The sequence below is a fragment of the Oryzias latipes genome, chromosome 6 (assembly GCF_053564925.1).
Source record: "Oryzias latipes strain Hd-rR chromosome 6, Olatipes_Hd-rR_3.1".
In the NCBI taxonomy this organism is placed as follows: domain Eukaryota; kingdom Metazoa; phylum Chordata; class Actinopteri; order Beloniformes; family Adrianichthyidae; genus Oryzias; species Oryzias latipes.
In genome coordinates, this window is record NC_136242.1 from 6,045,982 (window position 1) to 6,065,160 (window position 19,179).

Sequence of the window (19,179 nt, forward strand, 5' to 3'; positions counted from 1 at the left end):
ACACCAGTGAAGATCACAAATCATTGAAGAAAAAAGGTTCAGAGCACTGTCTAGTGGGTCTAGATGACCCAACTCCCAACGTTAAAGTGCCTAGGATAGAACAAGGGTTACACAGCGTCTGGTTCAGGTGAGGTCAAGTTGTGAACCCGTGGTGGGTTCATCTGCCCATCTTCTGCTGCTGCCTGTCAGTCACATGACAGACCTGGACTTCAGGGATTTACCTCTAACTGGCAGACGCCTCCCCTTAACACCAGATATAAAGTTGTGGATGGCAGAAAACTTCTTACAGCTCAACCAGGACAAAACTGAAGTTCTGTTCAATGGTCCTGAAGACAAGAGAGAGATGATTTTACCCAAACTTAGGAATTTTAAATCTTCTCAATGTGTGAGAGATCTGGGCGTTCTTTTTGACTCTGAGCTGAGCTTTATGCCTCACATCAGAAACGTTGTGAAAACAGAATTTTATCATCTTAAAAACATTCCCAGAGTCCGCCCGTTCCTCTCTCTTGCCAGCACAGAGGTGCTGATGCTTTTATTTTCTGTCGTTTAGTTTTTCGTAATGCCCAGCTCTCTACTTTACCAAAAAAGTCGCTTTCAAACTAAACTATTGCAGAACTCAGAACTCATTCAACTATTGCAGAACTCAGCGGCACGATGCAGAGGAATGATCTTTTCTTTGTGTCTGCATATCAGCCTGCAGACTCCTTTTGTTTTCAGTGAAAGCCCACCAAATGCAGTGAGCTTGCTGTCTGCTGGGCGTAGAGCGACACTCTCGAACATCTGGTGAAATATCTTGGCTGATATGTTGTTAGCCTGAGCACCAGTGTCCACTCTAAAGCTCAATCTGTGCCTCTGTTTTCCTAGCTCTATTTCAGCGTAGGCCTGTTCTTTGTCTGTGTCTTTGGAACATGCAGAAACAGAATCGACAAACACTTCTGGTTGCTGCTCATCATCCATGACAGTATGCACCTTTCTGGGCTTGTATTTAGTGTTTTTAGGCTGTCTTTGCGTTCTGCACATCAAAGCGAAGTGGTTAAACTTCTTACAATTGTTGCACTGGCGTCCCTTTGCTGGACAGTCCTCAATGCGGCTGTATTGTCTTCCACATGCTCCACATTCTTTGTTTGGAGCCGCCACGTTGCTATTATGACTTTTGAATCTGTGGTGGGACGAGCATGGCGTATGTGATTTTTGGTTTATTGCATGAGCAGACTGGGAGGAAATGTTTTGGCACCTGCCATTGCTTTTAGTTATTTCTGAGACAGCTCATGCGAAATTACGATGTCGATTGCTTTTTCTAGAGTCAGGTTGGGGCCTTGACACAGTAGTTTTTCCTCAACTCGTGGTGAGTTGGTTGCAATCACAATTCTGTCTGTGATCATCTCATCACTGTTTTGATAATTACAGTCTTTGACCAGGAGCCTCAAATCCGTTAAAAACTGATCAAAACTTTCACATTCTCCCTGTATCTTCTCATGGAATTTATAGCGTGCAAAGATTGGGTTTGCTATGGGCGTGACGGATTCTTCAAATCTATTAAAGTAAGTTCTCAGTACCTTTCTTTCATCAGCTGTGAGAGTCCACGTGCTGTAAACATCTCTGCCTTTTTCTCCAATCCACAACAACAGATAGCTGTCTCAATTTACCGGTCAATCTTCGTTCCAACACTCACCTATGGTCATGAGCTCTGGGTCATGACCCAAAGAACGAGGTCCAGAATACAAGCAGCTGAAATGAGCTTCCTCCATTAGGTGGCTGGGCGCTCCCTTAGAGATAGGGGGAGAAGCTCGGTCACCCGTGGAGAGCTCGGAGTAGAACCGCTTCTCCTCCACATCCTGAGGACCCAGTTGAGGTGCGTCGGGCATCTAGTCTGGATGCCTCCCGGACGCCTCCCTGGGGAGGTATTCCGGGCATGTCCCACTGGGCGGAGGCCCCGGACACGTTGAAGAGACTATGTCTGTCGGTTGGCCTGGGAACGCCTTGGGGTCCCCCAGATAAGCTGGAGGAAGTGGCTGGGGCGAGGGAAGTCTGGGCATCTCTGCTCAGTCTGCTGCGACACGGATAAGCGGAGGAAGATGGATGGATGGATGGATGGATGGATGGATGGATGGATGGATGGATGGACTATCATTATTATCTGTATGTTTTTAATATTCTACTTTTTTTATTGTTATTGTACTTATGATATCTAAGGTTATGTTTTAATCTTTTTGCGTATTTTTTTAATTACTAATATGGTTTTATTCTGATGTCTCATAATCCAGTGTTTCCTCTTGGGGATCCATTGTTCTGGGGCACTACCATCTCCGTCTGTAGGGGGTGCTGTTGCTGCGGTGCCCATTCTCATTGGGCCGGCTGGGGTCCCGCTCTGTGGTCTAATAGCCATGGAGTGGGCCCTAGGCTGCGCTGTGGTAATGACCCCTGTGGTCCGGCTGGGCCTTGGAATGAATGGATCCCTATTAAACCGTTCAAGAACCAAGCCGGACCTTTTCTTTATGCTGCATGCTTTGTTTTTGTTCAGGGTTCTACTGGGGGAACTGGGTGGGTGGAGGGAGGAATCTGCTGAGGGAGGGGTCCCATCGGTGTGTGATTGTCCTGTGTTTTCTGTTTTACATCATTTTCATTTTTTATGATTATTTTATCTGCTTTTATGTTAAGCGCTTTGTGTTTTTAACCAAAATGAAAGGCGTTACACAAATCAATAAAGTTAGTGTGTGAAAACAAACTGTTTTTTGTGCTTTTGAACGGATGTAAAATGCTGCAGCTCAGAGGGGAGAGTAGAAATGAAGCTGAAAGCTAGCTGCTAATGCCAGTATGAAGGTGTTGGCCGCTCCACACTATTCTATGCTACTCTGTCATGTCAAACACCGGGTGGAGATGAACCCAGCTGAGGTTTGAGGTGGAGGTCAGTGTGGTGCTCATGTGAATGTTGAGAGGAACAGTCTTATTTACCTCGATTGTAGAGTGCATTGTGTTTCCTGAGAACCCTGGAACCTTCAGGTCTTTGAGGAGGATCAGGGTCGGGCAGAAGCCTTTCCCACCTGACCTGCATCGCTGATTGGCTGCCTCAAGTGTTTCCACATTCTCAATGAACACCTGAGTCAGCTAAGCAGCAGCTCCAGATGGCAGGATGGTGAATGTGGAGGAGCAGGCTTGATATCCTTTCACACTCTGGATCTGAAGCACCTTTACCTACATTTGAAGGCGGAGCAACAGGCTTGGCCAGGCCCGATCCCATGCTGACTCAAGCACAGTAACTCAACAAAGGTTTGTCGGACATTTTATATTAATAAATGCATGATGGTTGCAGTAAGGGATTGCATGGTGCAGTGGTTAGCACCCTCGCCTCACAGGTTTGAATCCCGGCTGTGTTCTGTCTGTGTGGAGTTTGAATGTTCTCCTCATGCATGTGTCTGTTTCCTCCCACAGTCCAGAAACACGCTCAGGCACAGCCATGACGTTTGTAATCGTTTCTCATGGGTTAAGAGGTAGACAGGAGTGTCTTTTTCACAAACAACACATGGTTCATTGGTGGGGGGTGGTTGTGGTATTGGGGCGGGGGTGAGAGGATCTACCAACAGCTTGTTCTCCGCATTTGAACCGAACCGCGCTCGGGAGGCAGTAGCGTTCAGGGTCTTAACATGGGGGATGTTAATAGCTCGCCAGTGATATGGTAATTGCCCCAGTACCATTGCTCATTCCCCTCCAGGAATCGAACCCTGGTTTCTTGCGTGGTAGCAGGTACCCAGCCGCCAGAACGTGTCCCTTTGTCAGACAGACATTTTCAGGTTCATCATGATCCACAGCTGTCTTCACAACTGCCCTCACTCTATCAGCTGCTCATCCTTGTCAGGTCATCAGCTCTGCTATTCCTCTTCATGGCTTCATCCGCCTTACATTAGTTGTTGCAGTTTCTGCCACCAAGCCTGGTCCTACAGCATCACAATAACCTGTAGGCTCCGCCCAGAACGTGTGGATTAAAAGCAATGATCCTTCATTTTACATCCAAAGGCAGGACGAGCTCCTCACACCTGAAAACTGAACTGAGAATTTCTGCTTTTAGACAGCTGCCATGACTCAAAAAGGAAGTAACACCTTTTCTAAAGATATTACAACAGAAAACCCAGAGAATCCATCCATCTTCAGAGCCCGCTGAATCCTTCCTGCAGTCAGGGGTCAGCTACTGTTAGGGGAAGGCAGGGTTCACCTTCAACAGGTCACCAGTCTGCTTCAAGGCCACACACTCACATCCAAGGACCTACGGAGCATGTTCTGGACTGTGGGAGGAAACCAGAGCGCTGGAAGAAAACCCACTCATGCATGAGGAGAACCTGCAAAGTCCACACAGAACAAACCCAGCAGGGATTTGAACCTCTAGCTGAGAGCGCTAACCACTGCACCACCGTGCAGCCTAGTGAAAACTCTGCTAAAGTTCCATTTTACCAAGTATGTTTGTCAGATTTATATTCAGATAATGGACTGACTGTAAAACAAGTTCTGGCTCAATGATCAGATCTGTTCATGTAAAAAATCGGATTCATGTGCTAAATGTAACTTCATGTCACTTTGCCAGAGTGAGTTTTCACTGGATGAGTCATCGTGTTTACCATCAAATGCAACAATCACTAAGTGATAGGATTTAGTTTCTGCAGCTCAGGGAAATCTGTGCATTGAGATTTTAGGACAGTCTTTATCCTTAAAAAACCATCAGGCCGGGATGCTACAGGAAGAACGGATGGGCTGCAGCTCATCCACGTCCTGCTGGACTCAAACGCCTGCTCGTGTGTGTGTGTGTGTGTGTGGGGGGGGGGGGGGTCCTCGCCACTATAGTGACACCTGAAACCCTTTAATTCTTTGATCAGGATCCCTTTTTCCCCAAGATACCTCACCCACCTGTCTGGTCCTGCAGCGCCTCCTGGAGGAGGTTGTCAGTAACTGTACAAACTGAAACCCAGACATATTTTCAAATGACTGAAAGATCTGGTGTGTGCTGTCGTGCTCACATTTAGGTGTCACCCTGCTGGGACGCCATCAAACGGCCGTCTGAGCTTCAACTTCATCTGCTAACAGAAAGAATGCACACAAACGTGGGAAAAAGTCACACTGGAGCATATCTGCATGTGTCAAAGCATCGAGGTGAACTTTGTCGTTGACCAAATACTTTCTTTCTGCACCGCTGTACAAAATCCTCTTTAAAAATGATTCCGTGCGATTTCCTGAATGTTTTTTTTTTCATTCTGTCTGTGTTTGTATGAACTTTACAGACCAAACTCAGCTTGAAGTGGATCAACTCTCAGAATCTGAGATGGAAAAACACGTTTTGACCATAAAAATGTCCCTTTAGCTCAGAGTGGATTTATAGGACAGCAGAATTAGGATCAAGACTATGAATTACATTCCATACTTACATCGTCACCAACCTTTAGTTGTTTTTTCTTTTGGAGTTCATTACCTGACAAATGAAAAGTAACTCAACCTTCCTTAAAATAAAACCTTTATTATATAAAAATGCTTTTGATACAAAATCTGTCACTTTAAGAAAGTTGAGACAGCAAACAGGCTTTCAGTGGTGCAGCGGTTCATGTGGGCTTCAGCTGAGGACCACCAAACATGGAGGAAGACTTTCAGAGGGTTCAAACAGGCATCAGTGGAAATCAAGTCTCAGTAAATGTTCAAATCTCCACTGCTCTTTTAAAGCCAGAGGGTGGCAGTGATGTGCAGGCTCAGAATCCCTCACAGCCTCCGTGCTGTGGTACAAACGTCCAGCCCTGCAGGTTTAGACGTGAAGACGGACCACATATCTGTCTGACAGGCAGACTCTTCAACCCTCAGGGTTGGACCAACGCGTGTCCTGAAAGCCAACCATCATCCCGTTGGAATGAAGACACAGGAGTGGATTTCCTTTCAACCACTGAAGCTGCAGAAGTCCTCTGGTGGGGCTGGACGCTCCAGAGGTGCGAGGCTGAGCGCCTGACCCACAAACACAGCAGGGGCTCGGCGGTGAGGAAGTGCGTCCTTCTCTTTGGGGGCGGTTCTTCAGACCAGGGCAGTGATGTTCACAGGTGAGTCAGTCTTTATGGCTTTCATAACGTCAGGACCAGGGGCTCCGTCACGTTTCTTCCAGCATCACATCCACCACAAGCGTAAGAACGTCTGTGTGCGTTTTCATGGGGGGGGGGGCTTTTTGGGTAACGGGCTTCCATGATGGGTCACGGCTCTGCTCCCCCTGTCAGAGCTGCCCCCATCTGCCCCCAACAGCACAAGCAGGGCTTGAGGAGGCGGAGTCAGAACCACAGTCTATGCAACCCAGAGTAGCAGCAAATGTAGTTTAGGTAAACAGGACGGAGGAGGAGGAGGGGGAGGAGCTTCACCCTCTGAGGTCCTGTAGGCTGCAGGTAGTGAGCTGCTAAGCATAGAGCTCTTTCTCCATCCTAGTCCAACAGCCAATCGATCAGCAGATCCCCACTTCTGTGAGGTCTGGGGGCGGGGCTGAGGTCTGGGGTGGGGGTGGGGGTCTCTCATAGCTTCCAATAAAATGTGGAGGCGTGAAGAAAGCAGTGGAGGCTGGACGTCCTGCAGGAACTGGTGGACACTTGTCCTTGGTGGACTCCGTCTCTCAAGACCTTAAGAACACCTGGAATGATGGGAGGCGGGGCCAGAACCAGAGCAGTTGAATGAAGCGGCGAGGTGAAGCTGCACGTTTGCACAAGTGGTCAAATGGATGGGGGGAGGGGCCTCTTCCCTCTATTCCTCAGAGAGTTCCCCGATTGTAGAGGGGTCATGAGGAGTCGGTACAGGGGGACGGGGGCGGGGGGCATAGGTGGAAGTAGGAGCGTTCGGTGGAGGGGGAGGGCGGGCAGCTTTCCTCTGCAGACATGTACTGGGAGCGGGGCGTGGGGGGTGGGGGATACGGGTCCGAATCCGAGTTCAGGTCCATGTAGTACTTGTTGTGTTTGCCGCTGTGGGCCGATGCCTTCCAGCGGCCCGCTGAGGGCGGCGGTCCTGCTGCCAGGTGGTGGGGGGTGTAATCGCTGTCACAGACGTCCGTGCTGCAGGGCGTGGTGGGCGGGGCAGCACCACGGATGGCGTGATATGGTCTGCAAAAAAGGTGACACGTTCAATTCTACTACAAGTCAAGTGGTATCAACCTGCAGACGTGTGTGTGTGTGTCTGTAGGTTTGTGTCTGTAGGTTTATGTGTGTGTCTGTAGGTGTGTGTGTGTAGGTGTGTGTGTGTGTCTGTAGGTGTGTGTGTGTGTCTGTCTGTTGGTTTGTGTGTGTGTGTGTCTGTAGGTTTATGTGTGTGTCTGTAGGTGTGTGTGTGTAGGTGTGTGTGTGTGTCTGTAGGTTTGTGTGTTTGTAGGTGTGTGTGTGTGTCTGTAGGTTTGTGTGTGTATTTGTAAGTGTGCGTGTGTGTATGTGTCTGTAGGTGTGTGTCTGTGTGTGTGTCTGTTGGTTTGTGTGTTTGTGTAAGTGTGTGTGTGTGTGTGTGGGTGTGTGTGTCTGTAAGGGTGTGTGTCTGTAGGTGTGTGTGTGTGTGTCTGTAGATGTTTGTGTATAGGTGTGTGTGTGTCTGTAAGTTTGTGTGTCTGTAGGTGTGTATGTGTCTGTAGGTGTGTGTGTGTGTGTGTGTGTGTGTGTGTGTGTGAAGTCACATGAGGACTTGCACAGATAAACACAATCAGGAGTTCTCACTTAATGGATTCGTTTCTCTAAACGGGTGAATAGATGTTTCTACCAGAAAAACTGTCTCAGCCAAATTCTAATCACACCATTCTAAGCTTAGAATGTCACGTTTAAAGATTTATGGCATCACGCATGCTTCAATATTTGGTGGGACAAAAACTAAACACATCACCAGAATAGAGCACATTTGAGGCCTGAAGCTGTGTCCAGAATCTTCAGAAATCCATCAGGGTCTGCAGAGGATCCTGCCTCCATGAACCTGAATAAGGTGCTTAGAGTGTCTGCATGGCTACAAAAGATGGAATCCTCCATTCACAGCACTGCAAACCTTCATCCTGGTCTCATCTGGATCTCCTGCAGTTCAGGTTGTGAAAAGCTCAGCTTCGCCATCGAAGCTGCAGCTCTAATGTTAGGTCACACACTGAACAAGCAGGGAGGGGCTTCTTCTTCTCATTCTACTGGTTACTAGCTCATGTCTGCCACCTACAGCTGGAGGAGGCTGGGAGATCTGGTGAATCCCTTTTATCAAAGGTTTGGTTTCATAGAATTCTGGACGCGCACAAACCACCATTGTTCATTTCTCCTTCATGATCAGTTTTTACACAGTTGGCACTTGTGTGAATTGAAGGGGACGCCATCCAATACCAAATCCAAGTCCCTGACTGGTCAAAGCTTGACCTGGTTTAACTTTTAACCCACGTCCAATGACCATTTTACACAGAGCTCAAAAACAGTTGTAAAAACATGCATAGCTATGCGTGACAGCGAGGGTTTTAACTGCAGAAGCCCATAAACATGCATAAACATAGACACCGCGCCGGTGGGAACACGCCAACTAGATAATGACAGAGGGACACGGATACCTGTATGATCTGGTGGTGGATGGGCTGTTGGACGAGTAGATCTCAGTGTTGTAGAGGGACCGGTCAGTGGCTGGAGAGGGAGGCGGGTTCAGAATCTGCGGGACAAATCAGCAGGTTGTGTAACCTGAGAGGAGGGGGGGTGACTTATGTTGAGGCCGTTTGCGGCAGGTCAGACCTGAGGGTAGTAGGCTCCTTTGGTGGAGGAGGAGCTGCTGGAGGACGCTCCGGTCACATGGTTCCGGTCGTACAGAGGGGCCCCGCTGCTGCTGCTGCCCATCAGGCTGACCGAACTCATTATGGACTTCCCACATGAGATACCTGCAAACCCCCAGGTGTCACTCACATGGCAGCGACCCCCAATCACACCTGCATCTCGCCGCCTCAGCTCACCTTGAAAAGTGCCGTGTTGGGAGCTGCTGGGGGCAATGAAGTTGAGGGGAACATGAGGGGTCCCGCCGATGTAATCACGAGGGAAAGTCCCGTTGGGACCCTTATAGCAACGCCACTCCACACGCTGGCAGGCAAAATAAACCCCCCCAATCACAAACACGAGCAGCATAATTGCAATGACGGGGATGATGGGCTTAGGGTCATGGTTGAAGCTTGAAGGAGGGGGGGCATGATCTGTACGTGGAAGAGAAGGATAACACAGAGTCAGAGGAGGAACACCCCATCCTCTCAGATATCTTTGCACGCTTCATCCTCCTCACCACAGGCGAGCTCGTCCAGGCCGTCGGGACAGTCCGAGTATCCGTCACAACGCTGCTTCTTAGTGATGCACTGGTTATCGCCACATCGAAACTCACCAGGGGAGCAGATGACTGCAAAAGAGGAAGAGACACGTCAGAGGGAGGAGCTTGGACAGAACAGGTCTTATGTAGAGGAGGGGGTCTTAAAAGGAGGAGAAGGAGGAGTCTCGTCAGGGGGCGGGCTCTCATCCAAAGGAGGAGGAGTCTCATCATTAGAGGGGGAATCTAATGAGTAGAGATGTCCCAATCAGGCTTTTTTGGCCCCAAAGTCATTTGATTTTGAGCGTCTGCTGATGGATGTAAAGTCCGGTTCTGATACTTTAGTAACACACAAAAATGAACAGATCCAGGTTGCTCTCTGTTTTGATTTCATTAACCTTCTTTCATCATTTTAGCACTTCTGTTAAGTAGCTTGAAAGATAGTACAGCTATCAACTAGAAAAATAGTTAACTATTAAGAACTATAAATAGGTGATAATTAGTCATATGAGACGGTTGGATGACTGTAGCTTTACCATCTTCAAGCCACTGAACATTGTTGATCAGATGTGATTCATGTCTCAAAAAATAATGATCAATGTTTTGAAATGATTGTTGTATGAATATGATGATGAGTGTTTAAGACTAATTCATATTAAAGGAACCATTTCTTAGTTTTGTACTTTTTCAGACATCACTGATTTTTTAAAATCCCTGTTTCCTGGGATTTTGTCTGACTCCCGAAGAAGAAAAGTAAATTATCAGCAAAGATGAATGTGTTTAATGTGTTTATTATAGTTCCAATCACGCACCATATGCAGAACTTAAAAAAGAAAAGAACTTTAAAAAACAAACAAACATGCGTGATGCGGTGATCGTGACACCGCTAGGGGAGCTACCGCTAGCTTTAGCATCTCATAAAGAGAAATACTAGAACGACTCAGCAGAGCATTTCTGGGAGGTGGTTGGAGGAGGGGAGGGGCTGTAAGCTACCAGGAGAGAATGTAAACATGTAGATGACGGGAAGTCAAGGACGCCAACGGTCCCGCCCACAACTCAGAGGTGAATTTCTGACGAACTACTGCCGCTCTGCAGAAACTAGGTCCTAAAAATTGTCACAGGTTTTTTTGATGTGGGCTAAAAACTGTAAAATCATCTAGTGGGAAGGCTTTGAAAATAGATCAAAAGAAGATTTGAGTGAGACTTTGATCTCTGCTCTGTCCTTTTTGCTCCCAAGAGGTAAAATAGTATCAAAAATGAGGGTTAATAAAAATATCCTTAATATTGTTGTTGCTTTCTTAAACAAATAGTAATTATCTGGTAGAAATTGATCATGCTTAGCAGCAGACAGCAGTTGTTTTTTTCCCCCCATACATGAACGTTTGCTTGTCTGGGATGAGGATGAGAGAGCAACAGTCTGAGCAGTGAAGCCTAGACTTCCCTCTTTCAGCTTACTGGAAGACAACAAGCTGTTCCCTGAGGCCTGCTCCATGTTGGACATGCTGCAGCAGAAGTCCCGCCCCCGATGCCCACGCGGTGCTGCAGAGCAGACGGCACTCACACTCTGGTGGAGACTGAGAGGCTTTGGCGGATGACCCAGCAGGAGACTGAGAGCGTCTGCACCAACCTCTACCCTCCTCCCTTCTGCAGAGCTTCATGCTGTCTGTGGACAGAAGGCGACCGCTCACCTTCACAGTCGTGCTCGTCCGACTTGTCGGCGCAGTCCGGCTCTCCGTCGCAGCGTTTGTGAGCGTCGATGCAGCTGCCTTCATCACACTGGAAGTGGGACACTGAGCAGACGGGGCAGTTGTCTTCATCACTGCCATCCTCACACTCGGGGAAGCCGTCACAGCGCCACGCCAGAGGGATGCAGTCGATGTCCCCCGTGGAGCAGGTGAACTGCTCTGGGGAGCAGGTGGGGGGCTCTAGGGGAGATAGTTGGTGTCAATCATTCACTGTTATGAGGAAGACTCATCTGTGATGAGACGGTTTCACCAAAGATGAGGGTGCTCACCTCCACAGCGCAGCAGGTCTGAAGCCAGAACCAGGTGGATTGGGCAGGAGCAGCGGGGGGTCCCATCACCTTTTGCAATGCAGATGTGAGAGCAGCCCCCGTTGTTCCGGGAACAAGGGTGTAACTCTGGAGACAAGGTGTAAAAACACATGAGAACTCAGAGTCTTGTCAGTCCGTGATGCTGCAGAGACCTGAAGGCCTGTACCAAACTCCCGGGGGTCCATCTCCTCCACAGCATGGATGGATGTCAGGAAGGATATGCGGCCCTGAACCCGCGTCCGTCTGTCTCCTGTCAGTTTATCCACCCGTTCAATCATCTGCTGCTGCCGGTCGATCCAGTACAGATGTTCTCCCAGAACCGTCAGGCCCATCGGCTGCAGAATGTTAGAGTCCTGCAAGACCACACGGTTGGCTCCTACCAGGGAAAAGAGACGAACAGTGAGACAGCATGTTCTGGGCTTCAGACGTCTGCACCAGCTGGATGGCATGTGAGCGTGGGAACACCTGTAGAGCGCACAGGTGAGGTAAGCTTTCTCGTTACCGTAGTCTGCCATGTTGTGAAATAACAAATGTTGTTACAAAGGACAATCTGGAACTCGACCTATCATGGACAAAATCCAAACGTAGAGTAGTTGTTTTTTTTAAACAGTGCACCCTGTTCTGTTTCTGATTGGCTGGAGACCTTGTCTTCTGTATAGCGGAACGCTGAGCTCTTCAGATCTACAGAAATCTGTGATCGATCAGATCTTCATTCTAAGATCCAGGACCTAATTTCTATGAACTTTGGTAATTTAAATAAGAGAAACGTGTGAAAATGTTCATGTCTGTGTGAGAAAAGTGTATTTAGTCAGTGAGGAGTTTTACTGCCATAAACGTGTGTAATCTTTCTCCGTGGATTTCACCGATCACGGTTATTTTTTGGAACGTAACTCCTGCAATAAACGAGGGAACTCTGTACTGGTGAAAAGGTAACACAGATATGTGCGTAGCTGCAGCAGAAGACGTAGAAATGTGCTTTTTACTGGATGAGAAACAGACGTGCAGGACACAGCGCAGCTGCGCAAACTGTTAGATGAGTGATGAGCTGCAGCCCTCAAAGTCTTTACGAGGACTATGACGGGAGAGCATCCATTATTTGGTTTTTTTTAAATGTATCAGTATATTTTTCCTGAATTTTTGTCTTTGAAAATCATAGTGTTATTTGGTCATTGCTTTATTTAATAAATAATGTGATTTGATTAAAAGGATCATGAATGAATGAAACTTTATTCATATAGAACTTTACAACTCATTGAAGGTACCAAAGGGCTTCACAATAAAAAAGAGATCTAAAATGGGAACAAAAGTTTTAACTAAATTAGAATATAATTTTCAATTCAAATGTTTTCATCTAAATTCCATGTTATATCATTCTCACTCCACGTCTCTGCTCCTGGACCGACCCTCCTATCAAATTTTAGAACCCAATGTGGCCTCAGGAGGATCCTACACCTTGATGTTGGTGGGACTCCAGAGACACCAGCAGCTTCAAACATGTGCTTGCTGCTCTGTAATGCTCTTTCAGCAGCTGCTCTCTTAATCTGAAGCATTTGTCTGGCAGAAACCTTCCTCATTCTGCCTTTATCTGCACCAACCCGTGTCTCTGAATCAGCCACAGCTCTCTTCATGCTACGATGATCACCTCAAGTTTTCCTGAAATATCTGAGGTTTTCATACATTGTCCAAAGTATTTAACTATTTCATGCTTTTCAGCAGCAGAGATGCTTTTTCTTGCCATGCCGCTTGAAAATGTTGGTCTGCTTAATAATGTGGAACGTCCTTCTTTAGTAGTTTTTCCTTTAATTGAACTCACCTGGAAAACTAATGACCACAGGTGTCTGAGATGGATGTCAGTGATCCAAAGAGCCCAGAGGCACAATATCATCCATCAGTTTGGTTGAGAAACAAAGAATTTGATCTTTTTGACACTTAAGTACAATTTGCATAATAATTTGAAACGCACTGTATAAAAAAAGGTAATGGGGATCAAATTTCCCTTAAAGTAGCACTCAAATGAAAATGCTGGTTTTGGTGTTTTTAACATGTTCTTGTAGCATTTTTCTGATGATGGTCATGTGAAGAAAATTAAGCTTAATATGACATTTCTGAGTATTTATCTATTTAAATCCTTGTGAATCAGGAGCAGATGAAGAAGTAGCTGTGGCTCTCACCTGTCAGGTCACTGCTCTCAATGCGTTTGAGGTCAGCATCGATCCAGAACAGTTTTCCCAGCTTGTTGTCTAGTGCCAGAGCGACAGGTCGGATCAGACCTGTGGTGAACAGAGACTCCCGTTCGGTCCCGTCCAGACTCGCTCCTTCGATCTTGGCGGAGCGCTCCTGCACTGTGGTGAAGTACATGTATCTGCAGAAACACAGACAATACCCAGATGTTCCTGTCTTGAGTGGGCTCAGTGGGCTAGTGAAGGACGTGTTGTGAGAACGACAGAGCTCACCCCCTCTCAGCGTTGACCACAATGGCCCTTGGCTTGTCTGTGTTGTCTTTAACCACCACACCGACTGTGTGGCCGTCCATCCTCTGAACGTTGATGGTGTTGGTGTTCTCACAGGTCCAGTAAACATGGCGGCTGTAGGGGTCCAGGCTCAGGTCGTGAAGCTGGTTCTCCACTGGCTGAGCTGTGCTGGTTGCCATCACTGAAGACTGGGGACAGCAATGACACCAAGCTAGGATGAAGTCCTGAAGACTCTTTTTGCATTAGAATTGGTTCAAGACTTTGGGCTCCACAATTAGGCAAACCAGATTAGTTTGAGTTCCCAAACTTTCTCACATGACTGAGTATCACCCATCTTACTAGTTAATGGTTAATACAGTAATCTCTGTCTGCTAATAATTCAAATCTAACAGTCTGAACAGTTCTTTCAATGAATGAATCACCTATCCAATGACTGTCATTCCTCAGATAGTTTCACCTTCCAAAACCTGTTTTAGTCATACCAAGAAAAACCGTTTACTCAATTTTCAAAAAGCGTCATAAACACTAAACGGTGAATAAGAAAACATTACTGTAATAACTCTAATGTCACTTAACATTAGCTGCATTTCTGTATTTGCTGTCATTGAATGTCAAGTGAAACTACATCTAGACCAATAAGGTAGCTGAAACCCCCACGCCCTGGTGTTTGTGGATGAGGCTGGGTTCAATCTGCAGGAGACGGGCCATTTTAAAGAATCACCAACCAAAGAGTTGGAGATTGTCCATTCTGATAAAAGAAAAGCCAAAGTCATTGAGAGGAAAGTGTCATCTTGGTGGCTCTGTCTATTTGAAGGAGACAGGGATTTGCTTTGGCAACAGGAATTACCTGTTTTGGGAGAGACAACATTTTGCTGCTGATCCAAGCTGTTTGGACTCAAAGAGCTTTGAGAATTTAATATCTGTTTCTAGAAATGAGCCAAAGCAATGGAGAAAAACATGTAAACTGTTCAGCATTTCTGTTCAACTTCACTAGTTTACAAGGAGTGAAAAGCTGGCAGACATGACAGTAGGAATTTCTGAAAACATCCAACAGAAGTAAGGGAAGGTTAAACTCCTGTTGGTGCTGGGGGGGAGGGGGGTAACCACTGTGTTGGATGAGGAGGGTCTGATGTCTAAAGCCTGAATGCTCCAAAGCAGCCGATGGTTTGAAACGCAGCGCCTATTGTGAACACTGGGTGGCAGTACAGCCCAACAGTCTGGGAGGAGGAGTTTCTTCTCGGTGTCCGTCAGTCTCTGAATCTGGATCTAGGCTCCTCCCCATGGATCCTGAAGGATTCCTTCCACTTGGACCCTTGTTTCTGCTGGTTTGACATTTACTGTCAATACCCCCTTGAGGTTTTCAGGTTTTTTTCTTTTACAGTATTTCCAGTTGGTGTGTGAGGGTCAGGGCCCGGCAGGGGAGCGGTCCGCCACAAACCTGCCTCCCGAGTTTCATCTTCCAGTCAGTGGAACCCTCCAGGGCCTTTGGGGGGTCATGGCTCCCTTTCATTTACTGCTAACCAGCACTAATTTCCCAGCAAGATAGTTCCTTTCATAATCTTTTTGAATAATATTTTGGGAAAGTGACAATTTTTGGGTGTCAGATATTAAAGGCCAGGAGAGACTCTGAAGTAGTGTTACAGCTTTGTGATGATCAATAGATTGGGAATTAAAAATATAGATGTAATTAGCATTTACAGCTAAATCCGGTTGTCCTGGTTCCATTCCGGCTTGGACCGTTCTGTGTGGAGTTAGCATGTTCTCACCATGCATGTGTGGGTTTTCTCCAGGCACTCCGGCTTCCTGCCACAGTCCACAAACATGCTTCATAGGTTTATTGGTGACTCTAAAGCCCAAATCCAGGCCTGGAGGGCCGGTGTCCGACATGTTTCCAACCAACCTGCCATTGAAGCTCCTTATTGGCTAAACACACCTGATCCAGGTAATCAACTGCAGATGGGACAGGTTCTCTGGAACACCAGCAGGAGGCCGGCCCTCCAGGCCCTGTACCTTGCTGTGCATGTAGGAGTGTGTGGGAGTGATTGCTTGGACCTGCAAATAAACTGGGGACCTGTCCAGGGTGGACCCCGCCTTTGTGCAACAGTTACCGGGACAGGCTCCAGCATCCCCGTGACTCCAAAAGGGATATAGCTGATTAAGAAAATGGGTGGAGCTAAATCAGGTAACTCCATAATTATGGAGTGATATTTCTGCCACCACGTTGTACACAAAACTTTCTAAGTTGAACACAAAACTTTCTAAGTTTTTTGCTCAAAAATTGCTTTTTTGCTTTCAAAAACGTTTTTTTGTTTTCAAAAACGTTTTTTGCGTTTGCAAAAACGCGGCTGGGTAGCTCGGTTGGTAAGGTGGGAAGCTACCATGCAGGAAACCAGGGTTCGATTCCCGGAGGGGAATGAGCAATGGTACTGGGGGCAATTACCATATCAATGGCGAGCAGTTAACATCACCCAGTGAGGGTCCTTAGGCAAGACCCTTAACGCTACTGCCTCCCGAGCGCGGTTTCGGCTGCAGCTCACCGCTCCCCAAGGGGATGGGTCAAATGCGGAGAAAGAGTTTCCCTTCGTGGGATAAAATACAGTGTATAAAAAAAAAAAAAAAAACACATTTTTTTGCGTGCGTTGTGTCAAATCTCGCTTTTGTCTTATCTTTGATTTTGCTGACTACTTTGAGCGCGACTTAGCGTGATATGACTGCCACTGGCATGGCCAAAAAGAAATTCGCATGCGTTGTGTGTCATCTCACTTTTTTCCTATCTTTGCTGAGTTCAGTTTCGGTTTGACGTGACCAAGCTGCCATCAAACAGCTGCTTGGTGACTGCTTTAGGCCTGTTCATCATAAAACCGAATTACTATTCATTCCACAGTCAGAAAACTGCAGCTGTTGCATGAAATGGTTATGTCAAGCTCCGGTTGTGACGTGGTTACCATGGCTCCGTCGTCTCTGGCCCTCCGTATGTTCTGCCGTCCGTCAAGCCAGTAGATAAGTCGGTCCACCGGGTCGTAATGAACTGCTCGGGCCTTCACCACGTGAATGGGCAGTATGATGTCAGGACTCTGCTCTCCCAGAACCATCCTGCTGATGCTGTTCTTCTGAGTGAACAGCAGGAAACTGGACGGAGCTGCAGACAACAGGAGTTACGGTCAGCGTAACTTCATGCAATGCATGCTGGGGAATACAAAGGTATACACTGGGGGTGTAACGATTATTTAACGCAATCGATGAATTGATTTTTATTCCTACAATCCAACCAGGTAGATTTGTCTGAGGAAAGTTGTTAATCAAACTGATTTAAACCGTTGGAAAAACATTTCAAAATTACATACATCAATTATATAGATCATGGAAAATAGTATTCTGATTGGGACGTGGCAGGTTTATTTAATATAACGTTAAAAGAACTGAGTGCATCACAGCAGACAACACTCATGATGACATCATCAAGAACAGATCAACCATCATTCCAGTCCAATGTGTGGACAGACTTTGAATATAGTCATGTGACCATCCAGTGTCTAGAATGTTCTAAGAATGTTCCCTCTGGATTCTTTGGATGTGGAAAAACAACAGTGGTGAACTTTAGGAAACTAACGTGTGAATGGATTTGACATTCATTCTAGTTTACTTGCTTGTTTGGACACAGATTTCATTTATACTTGATGATCTGGAAGAAATCCAAGAATCTGGAAAACTTCACTGTTCAGTAGCAGGAATTTCTGTCTGAGTCTCACTGCTGGAAGTTTGGATGAAGATGATCTGGATCCACTTTAGAGGATCAGATTGAATCTGATCACTCAAAACTAACCAAAATCGAATAGGAATGGTATTTTCGGCCACAAATTATGATATGAATCAAATTGTAAAATAAATTGTTACACCCCTAAAGAGAACAAGCACACACATCTGTAAGACAGGAGACCTAGAGTTTGTGGTTTAAGTTCTTCCTATTTTTCATGTTCCCCCTCAGCACACCTGATGATGCTGAGGGGGAAACCCGTCCACAGGCAGGAGACGCTCCACCTCAGATCGGGCCTCATCCTTACCGCTACATGCTTGACAATGTTTTAACATCCTTCCAGATGATTCATCTTCCCTTTTTTGTACTTGTAAATAAATTCCTCTGCAGTAAAGGTGATGTTAGCTTTTGACAGGAATCTGATCACATTGCTGTCCAGCTCTTCTCTACAATCCCACCACTGAGCTCGTTTTCCAGCCATCCCTCCCAGCAGATCAATGCTGTTCAGTTCATCAGACAATGAACTCATCTGATCCAACATGGAGAAGCAGTGAAGCTGCAAACAGCCGTCCAGTTGTGTGAAAAGGAGGACAACAACGTTCAAATGGAAGCTGTCCTTCCAACCCTGCTTCTGACAGAATCGTTACTCACAGCTGCAGTTCCGGCCGTCAGGGTTCAGAGTGTAGTGGGAGGTGCAGCGGCACTGCGCACCGGTGGGCGTGGCCAGGCACAGGTGGGCACAGTCGCCATTGTTGAGGGAACACTCATTGGTGCCGTCCTGACGGGAAGAGTGGAAGACCAGGATGTCCATCATCAGCTCCAGCTGACCCTGAGGAGGCAGAGACTGCTGTGATGAACACTGACATCCGCCGTGGCTTCCTCACACTTCCTCACACTGTTCCAAACCTTTAGAATCACTGTACGGTTCAGCCCCCCCCGTTTGTCTGCACGCTCAATGGTGCGCAAATTGAAGTCCGTCCAGTAGATGAAATCCTTGTACTGAGTCAGCCCGAACGGGTGGGGAAGGTCGTCCACCACGATCTCCCGCTGAAGGCCTGCAGACACACAGACGAGCCTTTACCAGCCGAGCCAAGCTACGCTGCAGCCGCCATCAGTACCAAAGTGGACTTTCAGGGAACATCCCACACACTCTGTGCTCTGTGGATGTGAGGTGGGTGTAGAAACACCATCACTGACAACTAACCCAGCATGTTGGAGCTCTCGATCATGTATGTGTCCAGGTCGGTCCAGTAGAGTCGATGGTCAACGTAGTCAATGGTCAGCCCGTTAGCACGCCCCACTTTTTCCACCAACGTTGTGATGATGCTGCCATCCATGTAGGCTCTAGCTATGCGAGGAAGACCCCCCCACTCGGTCCAGTACATGAACCTGCAGGAAGAAAAAGCTGCTTCAGAGCAGAAAGTCTACAAGGACTTTACACATGTCCATCATTTCCCAGCTTGAGTGCATGGACATCTGTTATGCATTATCTGGGTGCATGGTAACTGTACACTGCAGCTTAACCCCTCCACACTCATCTGCTGTCAATCATCAATCCGTTCTGTCACCTGATGAGGAGAACACATCTTTGTTCCTCCAAGGCTCATTCATATCAAACCGTTTTT

The 19,179-nt window shown here is 47.0% G+C and overlaps 1 protein-coding gene and 1 long non-coding RNA gene across 3 annotated transcripts in view; one reads left to right on the forward strand and one right to left on the reverse strand.

The window, feature by feature from the left end:
* Positions 1–3,128: 3,128 nt before the first annotated feature.
* Positions 3,129–5,402, forward strand: LOC105353629 (uncharacterized). The gene is made up of 3 exons (XR_908358.4): positions 3,129–3,267; positions 5,010–5,136; positions 5,265–5,402. It is a non-coding gene; the product is annotated as an uncharacterized LOC105353629 (long non-coding RNA).
* A 75-nt stretch (positions 5,403–5,477) lies between these two features.
* The window catches only part of lrp5 (low density lipoprotein receptor-related protein 5), a 55,876-nt gene continuing 42,174 nt past the window's right edge, over positions 5,478–19,179 (reverse strand). For both annotated transcript variants that reach the window (XM_078948322.1, XM_023955524.2), the window contains exons 16-29: positions 18,759–18,943; positions 18,461–18,609; positions 18,206–18,383; positions 16,746–16,939; positions 13,783–13,988; positions 13,501–13,691; positions 11,496–11,705; positions 11,291–11,416; positions 10,965–11,201; positions 9,259–9,369; positions 8,939–9,172; positions 8,724–8,866; positions 8,549–8,643; positions 5,478–7,097 (exon numbers count right to left, since the gene is read on the reverse strand). In XM_078948322.1, coding sequence (XP_078804448.1) covers positions 6,779–7,097; positions 8,549–8,643; positions 8,724–8,866; positions 8,939–9,172; positions 9,259–9,369; positions 10,965–11,201; positions 11,291–11,416; positions 11,496–11,705; positions 13,501–13,691; positions 13,783–13,988; positions 16,746–16,939; positions 18,206–18,383; positions 18,461–18,609; positions 18,759–18,943 — 2,578 coding nt within the window. In that variant the 3' untranslated portion in view covers positions 5,478–6,778. The remainder of the gene's footprint in view (positions 7,098–8,548; positions 8,644–8,723; positions 8,867–8,938; positions 9,173–9,258; positions 9,370–10,964; positions 11,202–11,290; positions 11,417–11,495; positions 11,706–13,500; positions 13,692–13,782; positions 13,989–16,745; positions 16,940–18,205; positions 18,384–18,460; positions 18,610–18,758; positions 18,944–19,179) is intronic.